Raw genomic sequence first — 13,139 nt, 5'->3', positions numbered from 1 at the left:
GTTTCTGTGACAAAGGTTGGTTTTTACTTCTAAGAGCTTAAAAAAAAAAAAAGGTGGTGGTGGTGGGGGCAGGGGGAATCAAGAAAAAATTTTCTGGTATAGGAAAAATAATATGAAATTTAAATTTCAAAATTCATTGCCTGTAAGTAAAAAATTGAATTAGGACATGGCAACATTATGTGTATACATGTGTGCGCATGTGTGTGTGTTGTGTCTGTGTGTGTTGTTGTTGCTTCGGGGCCTTATGGGCAAAGCTGAGTATCTGTGGCAGACATTTACTATCTGGCACTTTAAAGAAAAGGTTCACTGGTACGTGTTCTAGAAAAGAACTCCTTGGGTCTTGGTTATACCAATAATTGATGTAAAGATGCTTTTCTTGTGATTCTAATTCAGGAGATGTCAAGGAAGCACATTGGAAACAATGATATAGAAGAAAGAAGGGAAAGCAACCTTTCCTTAGTCTCACACACTCATTGCACCTACTGCATCAAAAAAAAAAAATTTATTGGTTCTATCTCTACGGTCTAGAACATGCCTGTTTCTCTTCCGTAACCATTGCCTCCATCTTAGTGCAAATATCTGCTACTATCAGCCACTGCTTCAGGCCTTTTTTCCTCCTGTAATAGACTCTGACTTTATTGTTCAGGATGATGATGGATGTGGTAAGATATGCCTGCAATTTCTGCAATTCCAGCCTGAAATACAGTGATAAACTACCACACTAATCACCAGGATTCTTGAATAGGCTAATTCATCTTCTACCATTGTTCCATGATGTCTATTCTCAATAAAACAGGCAATAGCAAGGTGCCTAAACACCATGTCAATCGTGAAAACTCTGCCCTGAAAATACTACAAGGACATTGCTATCCTCCACCCACCTCTGTTTAAAATTTGTTGAATTCCTATTTCTCACACCCTTAAGAGAAATTCCAGTCATATTCTTTGTCCAGAAATTACCATGGCCCTTCCTGTAGACCAGCCTTTAGTTATTTTAGTGATCTCTTCCACAACAACCTTACCAAAAATGACAACCTCTTACCTGATACTGTCTCTTGCTTTCAGACTACCCAAGAATATGCTTTCTTTATAAATTTTGGTTATTAGCCACCTGCACCATGATTACAGGGAATTTTAAAAATTCAACTTTACTCTAACTTTAGACGCTAAGAAATTCCTTGGCAAGTGCTAAATTCTCAATGAATATTTTCTTAGTAAAGAAATAACCTCCAGATTGCTATTCTGTACTTTATAGACAATCTGTGGCACCTCTCAAACACTTTTTTCTCTAGGTAAAAACATTCTCTAAGAACACAAACATAAGTCTCAGCTCTGAAAAATAATTGACTATCAACTAATCACCACAAACGAGAGAGATGCAGCAGATGTTCACCTGTGTCATTGGTACTTGACCCACGGTTTAATCTCAAAATGTGCCAAGGAAAGAAAGCAAAGGATTAGCACACAGTTGAAAGTATGGGTGAAAATCCAGTTGGAAATGTTCAGGAGAGATTCCATGGAAGGCTCGAAAGAGACTGGCCATGCAGAGACTCTTCGATAAGGGTTTCACTCTTCTGTCTCAGACTTAGCAGCACTAACAATTTGTCTCTCAGTTTTCAAGGAAAGTGAATTGTATCCAGACTTGATTTAAATTAATGCTTCAGGAAATAATTGTTTTATAAGAAAATGTAAATATTTTAATTTCTACAAAATATGAGAAAATGGAGATTTTCCTTCATTTTGATTATATGATATATATATATATATATATATATATATATACACATATATATTAATAACTACTATATATAATTTTAGCTGGAATGATTAATTTTGAAGATGTATATTTTTTCTAGTGAAGATCACTTGTTTCATTCATACTTTTTAGAAAGGAAAATAAAACTTCATTTTGTGTCTGTTCAAATGAGGAATGGTTTGTTTTAATGGCTGAGGAACTTCTTCAATATAAACCCAAATTTCTCTGTTAATTTCATCAGCTAAATTATTGGTCAAGCAGATCTTCAGTTCAATGTAAAATAGAAAAAAAATCACCCTGAATTATACTTGTGATATTTCCAAAGGAATGTGTTCTAAGCACCCCCAAAGTAAAGGTTTTTCACATCAATTTGCATTCTAAATTCTAAGTAATTTTCAGGAAAAAAATGGTTCCCGTATACTTTAAGATTTCTTGCAAGTGAGAGTGTGATAGGAACCGACTTTTGTTCAATGTTAGCTCAGCTCTGTCTGCTAGACTGAGTGTGTGTGTTAAGGGGCAAGACTGAAGGAGATCAGGCTGTCTGAAGTGACCTAGAAAGTCCCTTCTAAAATTAACCTGGCTTCCAGCCATTATTTCAGTTTGAGATAATATAATTATTCTAATATCCTCACCTCCCACTTCTCTGCTTTACAATGTACTATCCTAAATCAGTTTATTGACAGGGGAGAGAGAGACTAATAACTGTCAAAATGACAGACTGAACTTTCCCACCACAGGCTTGTAATCCTGTTATATGAGGATAGGAAGGTAACATCAAATAATATTTCTGCTGCACTTTATGTTTTACAAAGCACGTGACATACATTATTTCATTTGATATTTCCTTAACTCAGTGCCTCAGTTATTATCATCAAAACTCATTCACTGATAAGGAAATGGAATACAATGTTTATTCAAGACATGCAGCCAGTGACTCATATACTAAGGGCTCAAGGCCTAGGTCTTCAGTTTCTATTCTTTCTACAGTATAATCATTTAATTTTCCATTTTCCCCCCTCAACCAAGAAAAGAAACACTATGAGAGAGAAATAATCCTTTTTTTGCAAATAATGTCTCAATGGTAGAGAGTGATAGGAATGGGAATTAAATCTGGGCATGCCACCTAAAATCCTTATTTTAATATTCTACAATAGCTGGTTACATGAGAAAGACCGAAAAATCTAAAAACCACTGTTGGACACTGTAGTTAATAAGACAGAGAATAAATGAAATCCAAGAGAATGTGTGACCCTGGAACACTAGGCATCAGGACACCGACTATCCAATCCCTAGCCCAAGTCATCACTGAAACAGGGAAGTTAGCACGGTGTGTAGAGAAATTGTATAATTTTCTAGTTTGAGACCCTCAACTTTCTTTCAATGGAAATGTGAAGTCTGTAGATATCAGAAAACTGTAGGTTTTGTTTTTATATTTCACTCACATTATAAAAATTGGAAAGAACTGACACAATAGTTTAGACTCTTGATTTTAACCTCGTTTAGTTTTTGTGAGAATCCTGTATAATTGGTATTATTGTACCTTGTTCTTTTTTATCTTTAAAGATGAGGAAATAATCCCATAAGATTGGATAATGATAGAAAAGGATTTTTAAGGTTGGGAAGAAGGAAAGGAATGGAAGGAGGAGAGAAAAGAAAGGGGGGAAGTATGAGGGAAAGAGGGAGGAAAAAGGGAGGGAGGGAAAGGAGGGAGAAAGGGAGAGAAAGAGAGGGAGGGAGGGACAGAGAGAGAGAGACAGAGAGACAGAGAGAGAGCGAGCGAGAGAGAGAGAGAGAGAGAGAGAGAGAGAACCTTCATTAAGGTTGCATTGCTGTGAGGAGACACCATGACCAAGGTAACGTCTATAAAGAACTCAGAGCTGTCTTACAGTTTCAGAAGTTCAGCCCATTATCATCATGGCAGGAAAATGGGAGAGCTCTCTCTCTCTCTCTCTCTCTCTCTCTCTCTCTCTCTCTCTCTCTCATCTCTTTGCTTTTCTTTGGAGTTTGTTTACATGTTAACAGAATCATTCTGTAGTATGGCTGTTGCTTAAAAACTAGCATTTGGTTCATTTTAATGTTTGCAGGTGCCCCATTACTCCTCTGCAGTTCTTAGAACTGGGTTTGTGTCTGCCTGCAGGTAGACTAGGTCTAGAATGCTTCTCTGTGTCTAGTTGAGTGAGCCACACCTTTACTATGGCCTCAGTTTTTCCACCTTATCTTCTCCTAAAATTGATGTAATGCTGAATGGAAATGAATACAAAATCATGTTTTTCAAATGCAAGCACATTACGAATCTAAAGTATTATTTTTTTTGTCTCATAAATATGTACTTTGTGTCTGAATAATTTACAGGTTTTCCTTTTTGGTTCATCTTACTTTGTTCCCCATTATTTCTCAAAAGAATATGTGTGCAGGGATACTATAAACAATATTTGCAAGCAGCTCATACAACCTTCTGATGGGTTCCTCTTACTTTTTTTTTTCACTTACAGAACTCTTCAAAACTGAAAAACATCAAAAATAACAAGATGTGATGGAAGCCACTTGGTCAGTGAACATAAATGTGCAATGAAGAAGGAAGCCTAGCCTTCTATCTGAAAAACAACGATTCCCCAACGGACTCTGGAAGAATCTAGACTGGCCACTGCAAAGACAAAAACAAGCTTAAATGTTTTAGGACATAAAGCTCAAAGAGAGACCCATGATATGGAATTTAAATTGTCTATTCAGTTTCCTAAACCCCACAAGTCTTGTTTTCTTTTTGTCTAAGACACATTTATTTCATATACATCTTTTTATGTCACTTATTTTTGCTAAAAACAATTGGTAATTAGAAATAATTTTGTTCTTCAATTATTGAGTAAGATTCTATTTTTAAAAGTCTAAACCCTCACTGAATTTTCATCCTTTTTTTTCTAGCAGCTCTCTTCCCATTTTTCAGTCTCACCATCATTTCTGCTAAGACTCAATAAGGAAAATTAATTATGTCTGACAGTAACTTAAAATGGCCAAGTTTCTTCTCTGATTCCTTGGGAACTGTGAAAATGAGTTTGACTTCACATTTTCAATTTGTTTTATAAATACACTGTAAATAAATGTCAACTCTCAACAGCTAGCACCATTATGAGTCACAGAACTTTCTCTAACCTCCTCCCTCTATCTCGAAAAGGGAGAGTTGCTGACCAAAAAATCGTCTGGGCTCTGAAAAATTGCCTTGTATTTTATATACTATATTCTTGATCATGCTTCTAATGGATGCTTATTAGAATTGTAACAAACCATTTAGTTAACCATAATATTTGATGGGAAGAAAAAGGCAATATAATTGTAATGAACCTTATAAATATAGTTGGCAGAAGCCAAAGAGATTATTAATGAATACATAATAGAATAGTACTTATAGTTATATAGCTGTAAAAATTAAAGGCAAACACATTTTATAAGTTTTCTTATTATGTTTAAAATATATAGGAATGATATTACTTCGTCTTTCTTAACATGAAGAGATTGAGAATTTTTCTAGTTAGATTACATAGAGAATAGTGGGAAGCCTTAGGTTTTGTTCGTAAGTCAGACTTTTTACAAAACTTTAATCTTATAATTAATTTATGAGTTGGGAGAACTTATTTTATGATTTAGTACTGAAGAGTCTCTAAAGATAGTAAACCATGAGGTAATTTTCATCATATAATCACAGCTGGAGATCTTTTATAAAATGTTTGTATTCTGATTTCTTAGCTTCTATTATTCTTTTCTCTTTAAGTAATAATTAATCTTGATTTCAATGCTTTAAAAATTGCTTAATGACTTAACTGTTATCATATTATGTATCAATAATAAACTTTTAGGAGATTTTTTTTATCCATTTTTTTTATCAGTTTAGTTTACACACATTTGAGCGGTAAATTAGAATGTGGGTGTCCCTGTATTTGAGTTTTTAGACATCATAGAGAATCATGACCCAACCACTTAGCCTAAGAGAGCTGCACTATGGGTAATCTGGGAGCAATACAATTCGTCATTTTTCAGCTAACAGTGAGCACTGAGTATTTTTAGTCTGGTATATAAGAACAGTTCAATTTGAAATAGTTGAACTGTTTGCCCATGTCTTTGGCTAGAAAATGAGAAAATGAATTCTTTCTTTAGTTGTGAATCATCAAAGACTTTCTACCATAAATCATGTCTTACATTTCTATCTTAATAAAATCCCATTTGCATAATCTGCTTCTTGTTGTCTTGGTATCAAAAACACAATAAACTTTATGACCTATCCAAGATCTTGAGACATTGGAACAAAATTTCCATTATTCATATGTATGTGTCTTTGGCCATGGTTAACTATGAAATAAGTTACTTTCTATAACAATTTAGCAAAAATATTCTTTAACTAGAACTGAAACAAGTTTTCACAATTGAGAAAGCTGATTTTTTTTTTAAAGCCAGGAAGAAAAAGAGTGTGCCCTACATTCCTATGCACTGTGGGTTTGCAATCTTGGGCCCGGTCATAGCAACAAAATTTCTTGGCATAGTCACGAAATATAAATAGATGTCAATATGACCAGTTACTAATTCTACTAATTAAAAAGCTGTCTTCTCTAATACTGACTCATTGAAACAGTTTGAAGATGGTGTCTTAGTTAAGGTTACTACTGTTGTGATTAAATACCATGACAAAACACAACTTGGGGGAGGAAAAAGCTTATTCCATTCACAATTCCATATAACCGTTCACCATCAAGAGCAGTGAAGACAGAAACCTGGAGGCAGGAGCTAATGCAGAGCCCATGGAGGCTTGCTGCTTACTGACTTACTCCTCGTGGTTTCCTCAGTCTGCTTTTTATTTTTTTTATTAATTTTTAAAAGTTTTTTAATTGGATATTTTATTTACATTTTAGATGTTATCTTCTCCCCACAGCCCCCAGGAACCCACTCTCCCATCTCTCCTCCTCCTGCTTCTAGGACAATGTGCCCCTACTCACCCATCCAACTACTCCCACCTCCCTGTCCTTGAATTTTTCCACACTGGGGCATCTAGCCTTCACTGGACCAAGGTCCTCTCCCACCTATGCCCAACAAGGCCATCCTCCCCTACATATACAACTGGAGCCATGGGTCCCTCCCTATGTGCTCCCAGGTTTAGATCCTCGAAGCTCTGGTTTGGTTGGTATTGTTGCTCTCCCCATAGGACTTCAAACCCTTTCAGTTCCTTGTCTTCTCTCTAACTCCTCCATTGGGAAACCCATGATCAGATCAATGGTTAGCTGTGAGCATCTGCCTCTGTATATGTCAGGTTATGGCAGACCTCTAACGGGACAGCTATATCAGGCTCCTGTCAGCATGCACTTCTTGGCATCCACATCAGCATCTACCTTTGGTGACTGTACATGGGATGGATACCCAGGTGGAACAGTATGCAGATGACCCTTCCTTCAGTTTCTGTCCCACACTTTGTCTCCATATTTGCTCCCATGAGTATTTTGTTACTCCTTGTGAAAAGGACCAAAGAACCCACACTTTGGTCTTCCTTCTTCATGAGCTTCATGTGGTTTGCGAGTTGTATCTTGAGTATTGCAAGTTTTTGGGCTAATATCCAATTATCAGTGAGTCCATACCGTGTGTATTATTTTGTGATTGGGTTACCTCACTCAGGATGATATTTTCTAGTTCATCCACTTGCCTAAGAATTTCATGAATTCATTGTTTTTAATAGCTGTGTAATATTCCATTCTGTAAATGTACCACATTTTCTGTATCCATTCCTCTGTTGAAGGACATCTGGGTTCTTTCTAGCTTCTAAATAAGGCTGCTATGGACATAGTGGAACATATGTCCTTATTATATGTTGGAGCATCTTCTGGGTATATGCTCAAGAGTGGTATAGCTTGGTCCTCAGGTCCAATTTTCTGAGGAACCACCAGACTGATTTCTAGAGTGGTTGTACCAGCTTGCAATCCCACCAATAGTGGAGGACTGTTCCTCTTTCTCCACATTCTCACCAGCATCTGCTATCACCTGAGTTTTTGATCTTAGCCATTCTGACTGGTGTGAGGTGGAATCTTGTTTTGATTTGCATTTCTCTGATGACTAAGGATCGTGAATGTTTCTTTAGGAGCTTCTTGGCCATTGGAATTTCTTCAGTTGAGAGTTCCTTGTTTAGCTCTGTACCCCATTTTTAATAAGATTATTTGGTTGAAATAATCCCTTCCATACTATCAGATCACCACAAACTAAGGCTGGTATTCAATAACAAAAACAATGGAAAGCCCACATCCACATGTAAACTGAACAATGATCTACTCAATGATGACTTGGTCAGGAAAAAAAAATAAAGAAAAAAATTAAAGACCATCTCAAGAATGCAGGGATGATTCAATATTCAGAAATCCATCAATGTAATCTACTATATAAACAAACTCAAAGAAAAAAAAAAAACACATGACCATTTCACTAGTGCTAAGAAAGCATTTGAAAAAATTCAACATCCCTTTATGGTAAAAGTCTTGAAAAGATAAGGAATTCAAGGCCCATACCTAAATATAGTAAAAGCAATATATTGCAAGCCAGTAGCCAACATCAAACTAAATGGAGAGAAACTTGAAGAAACCCCATTAAAATCAGGGACTAGACAAGGCTGCCCACTCTCTCCCTACCTATTCAATATAGTACTAGAAGTCCTAGCTAGAGCGATTAGACAACAAAAGGAAGTCAAAGAGATACAAATAGGAAAGGAAGAAGTCAAAATTTCACTATTTGCAGATGATATGGTAGATACTTAAGTGACCCTAAAACTTCCACCAGAGAACTCCTAAACCTGATAAACAACTTCAGTAAAGTGGCTGGATATAAAATCAACTCAAACAAATCAGTAGCCTTCCTCTACTCAAAGGATAAATAGGCTGAGAAAGAAATTAGGGAAATGACACCCTTCACAATAGTCACAAATAATGTAAAATACCTTGGTGTGAATTTAAACCAGCAAGTGAAAGATATGTATGATAAGAACTTCAAGTCTCTGAAGAAAAAAATAGAAGAAGATTTCAGAAGTTGGAAAGATCTCTCATGCTCATGGATTGGCAGGATTAATATAGTAAAAACACCCAAAAGCAGTTTACAGATTCAATGCAATCCCCATCAAAATTCCAACTCAATTCTTCATAGAGATAGAAACAGCAATTTGCAAATTCATTTGGAATTACAAAAAACCCAGGATAGTGAAAACTATTCTCAACAATAAAAGAACTTCTGGGGGAATCATCATCTTTGACCTCAAGCTGCACTACAGAGAAATAGTGACAAAAACTACATGGTATTGGTACAGGGAGGAATATCAATGGAATAGAATTGATGACCCAGAAATGAACCCACACACCTATGGTCACTTGATCTTTGACAAAGAAGCTAAAACTGTCCAGTGGAAAAAGGACAGCATTTTTAACAAATGGTGCTGGTTCAACTGGAGGTCAGCATGTAGAAGAATGCAAGTTGATCCATTCTTATCTTCTTGTACAAAACTCAAGTCCAATTAGATCAAGGAGGTCCACACAAAACAAGATACACAGAATCTAATAGAAGATAAGGTGTTGCAAAGCCTCAAACACCTGGGCACAGGGGAAAGTTCCTGAACAGAAAACCAATGGCTTATGCTCTAAGGCAAAGAACTGACAAATGGAACCTCATAAAATTGCAAAGCTTCTGTAAGGCAAAGGACAATGTCAATAGGACAAAATGGCAACCAACAGATTGGGAAAGATCTTTACCAATCCTACATTCAATAGAGGGTTAATATCTAAAATATACAAAGAACTCAAGAAATTAGACTCCAGACAACCAGCCTACTTTTTAAAATTGTCTAGGACCACCAGGCCAAAGATGGTCCCACCCACAATGAGCTGGGACCTTCCTCATGAGGAGGCCAGAGTAGCAGGATAGACTCCATCTTGCTCTTCAAACTCCATTTTAAGTTGCTTGTCCTCAGAGTGACATGGTCACCATGGGCTCTGGGGAAAAGACCACAAAACATTCTCAGCAGTTGAAAATAGACATAATAACTGTGGCCAGCTCACAATAACAGGATAGACTGGTCACAATAACAGAATGAGTTAAGAAATCTGAGTCATTCCCAAGTCAAGATGCCACTTTTAGATGTCTCTCCTTGTAGTTTGAACAGATGATATGCATCAATCAGTTTAAAGACCAATATTTCTTTACTCATTTACTCAATCATGTAATGCCAAGACTTAAAACACCCTGCTTGCAATTTTGTTTCTTATATAAACCCTAAACTCTTAGACTGGGTATCACTTTCCTAACCTGTTGCATCAGGAAGGTTTCTGACTCAAGTCCAAACTCGAATAAAGACTCTCATGTGCTTACATTGGAGTTGTGATCCCTTGGGGTCTCTTGGGGATCCTATGACTTGGGCATAATACTCATCAATTGCTAATTAAGAAAACACCTCAGACCTGGATCTTAGGGAGGTATTTTCTCAACTGAGGTTCTCTACTTTCAAATGAGTTTAGCTTGTTTCATGTTGACATAAAACTAGCCAGGAGGTAGGTGTGTGTGTGTGTGTGTGTGTGTATCTCTCTCTCTCTCTCTCTCTCTCTCTCTCTCTCTCTCTCTCTCTCTCTCTCTCTCTGTCTCTCTCTCTCTCTTTCTCTCTCTCTGTCTCTCTCTCTGTCTCTCTCTCTCTCTCTCTCTCTCTCTCTCTCTCTCTCTCTCTCTCTCTCTCTCTCTCTCTCTCTCTCTCTCTGTGTGTGAAGGTTAGTGTTGACTGTCAGTTTCTCAGGATCTGGAGTCAACTAGGATGCAAGTCTCTTGGCATACCTGTGAATTGTTTAGATCAGGTTAGCCTCTGCACAAGCCTGTGAAGAATTATGTTGATGTGTCACACAAGCTTCCCACTGTGCTCAGAATGAAAGTCAAAATGTCTAAAATTATCTACACCGTTCATTGTTGTCCGATCCTTTCATTATGGGTTCCTGTTCCGGGCTTCCCATGAAGATCTCTGGCCCGGTGGGGTGCCGGAGTCCAGGCTAAGGAGATAGAGTGTGAGCAGGGAGGCAGAATTACCTCCACTGCCTCTGCTGCTGCCTCTGCCCTCGACTCCACTGTTGCCACCCAGTTGCTCCTAGATGCTGCACCTGTCTCTCTGTGCTGAGCCAATCCCGGCTGGCTAGCAAAGGGGGAGGGTCCTAAAGGCATGTCAGGAGAGCAGATCTCTTCCCAGGTGTTACAGCTCTCGCACAGAAACCTCAGACAATGAGATGATTCTCACACACGTTTTACTTCTCCTGAATAGAGCCCTTATCTACAGTTTCGGGGGCCAGTTAGGGCCTGGCAGCAGGTAACTCCTATTGGCTTGGCCTGAGAGCTTGGAGATACCTCATCTACATATGGGAGAGCCTGAGGCACTGTTCCTCCCTCGTGACTGAGGGTTGTAGACCTCTCTGTGGGAAAGGCTGTGGAGGGCTGACGCTAAGTGAAAGGAATCAGGGGCCAGGAGCAGAGCTGAACACCTACCATCTTATTAGGGTCCAGGGTTTGAAGCCTGTGCTTGACCAGGCACCCAGCTGCCTTTCACAGCCCACCGCCCCACATTTCACTTCTTTAATGCCTTTCTCAGCTGCCTGCTAGCATCCCTCTGGTCTTCCATCAGCTATGCCAGAACCAATCCAAGCTCGAGGCCTTTGTAGTTGTTTTCCATACTTTGAAGCTCTTCTACTCAACTCAACTCTCCATGAAGGTCATTATCTCACTTCCGTAGGTCTGATCCACAAGTTACATTCTCTCTGCAGCCTGTCCTAATCACTTGTCTTAGGTTTTAACCTCAACTCATCCTGGCCCTTCTCATTAGTTTTTATATAATTGGGTCTACCTGTTACATATTTTACACATACAGCTTATTTTACATCTCTTTTGGACACAAATGTAAACTTCAAGAGGATAGGCATTTTTGTTTGGTTTGTGAATTATTAACCTAGGTATGCAGAAGAGTACTTGGTTCTCAATTTATTTTTGCTGAATAAATTGATGAAATTTAAGAAATGTGATCTCGGTGCCTGGTCTGATCTTACACAATTTCCCCAAAGTAAAAAGCCTTGAGTTAATATTTTACATTTTATTTGGATCAACATATACACTATATCTATCTACCTATTTCTGTATTCATATTTATACGTATTTATCTGTCTCTGTCTCTCTGTCTCTCTCTGTCCTGTATATCTGTCTGTCTGTCTGTCTCTCTCTGTCTTATTGGAGAAAGTTTTAAGTAGTTTATATCTACCCAAAACCTAAAAAGCTTTTATTTCAGCTCATATTTTATCTATAAAGGAATCTGAAACAGAATGAGATAAATAAATTTGCCCAAGTTAACTCATGTTCTTTCTGTAGATAATTTTTGGCTGCCTGGAGCTTTGCCCACTGAGAGGATTTCCCATGGTCATTTTGTTTCAGGTTCACCTCTATGTGGGAAATTAAGGTAACAGTAACCCACTTAGGGACTCTATTAATCTATCATGTTTAGTGATCCATGTAAGAGTGTAATTCATTTTATTAGTTGCTTATAGAGAGCACTTCCTCATGAGCTGCATAAGTATGAGCTGAGCGGAAGTGTGGATGCATATTAAAGGTCCAGATCAGGCTCACTTGTTTGTATGGCTCACAAGCATCATTTTGGCCCATCCCCCCCTTTTTTATCACATGTGCCACTTGTATTATGGTAGACTGCAGCTAGCCTTAGTTGATGTTTATGAATTGGTGCAGATGACAATAGTGTACTATTGTTTCATACTCAGTCTTTCTCAGCTCAGTAGCATGTAACATCTGCTTTCAAATAATGAATAATTTTATGGTTAAATTCCATGACCATGTACCAGAAACTCTAAAGAAATGTATCTATTAGGGTTAACTTGAAATTTTATATACTCTTTTTATTTGCTATGGATAGCTTTAACACCACAGGTTTACCAGAGCAATAGATTAGAAATGAAAGTCTGATCAAACCACATACCTGATTTGCTGTTGGCATCTTTTCTTCTTCTGGATCTCAGCACCACCTGCTATTTTTGTCTCTTCTAGAAACCAGAGCACTATAGTTTAGTCTGGTAAGTTAATTCTAGAAGCCAAATAGATCTTACTAAATTGTGTGTTTCTCATTGCTATAAGGAGTTTGGTTAAGATCAAAAACAGCAGATGCTGGCAAGGATGTGAAGAAAGAGAAACACTCCTCCATTGTTGATGAGATTGCAAGCTGGTACAACCACTGTGGAAATCAGTCTGGAGGTTCCTCGGAAAATTGGACCTAGTACTACCTGAGGACCCAGCTATACCACTCCTGGGCATATACCCAAAAGATGCTCCAAAATGTAACAAGGACATATGC

General features: G+C 37.8%; 1 protein-coding gene across 2 annotated transcripts in view; it reads left to right on the top strand.

The window, feature by feature from the left end:
- Positions 1-5,957, top strand: part of Themis (thymocyte selection associated) — a 185,130-nt gene extending 179,173 nt beyond the window's left edge. For both annotated transcript variants that reach the window (XM_076927960.1, XM_076927959.1), the window contains one exon: positions 4,249-5,957. In XM_076927960.1, the coding sequence (XP_076784075.1) occupies positions 4,249-4,290 (42 nt within the window). In that variant the 3' untranslated portion in view covers positions 4,291-5,957. The remainder of the gene's footprint in view (positions 1-4,248) is intronic.
- Positions 5,958-13,139: the final 7,182 nt, after the last annotated feature.

Source organism: Arvicanthis niloticus, chromosome 30, assembly GCF_011762505.2.
Source record: "Arvicanthis niloticus isolate mArvNil1 chromosome 30, mArvNil1.pat.X, whole genome shotgun sequence".
In the NCBI taxonomy this organism is placed as follows: Eukaryota; Metazoa; Chordata; class Mammalia; order Rodentia; family Muridae; genus Arvicanthis; species Arvicanthis niloticus.
Note: the sequence above shows the minus strand (reverse complement) of the source record. Positions and strands in the feature narration are given on the sequence as shown.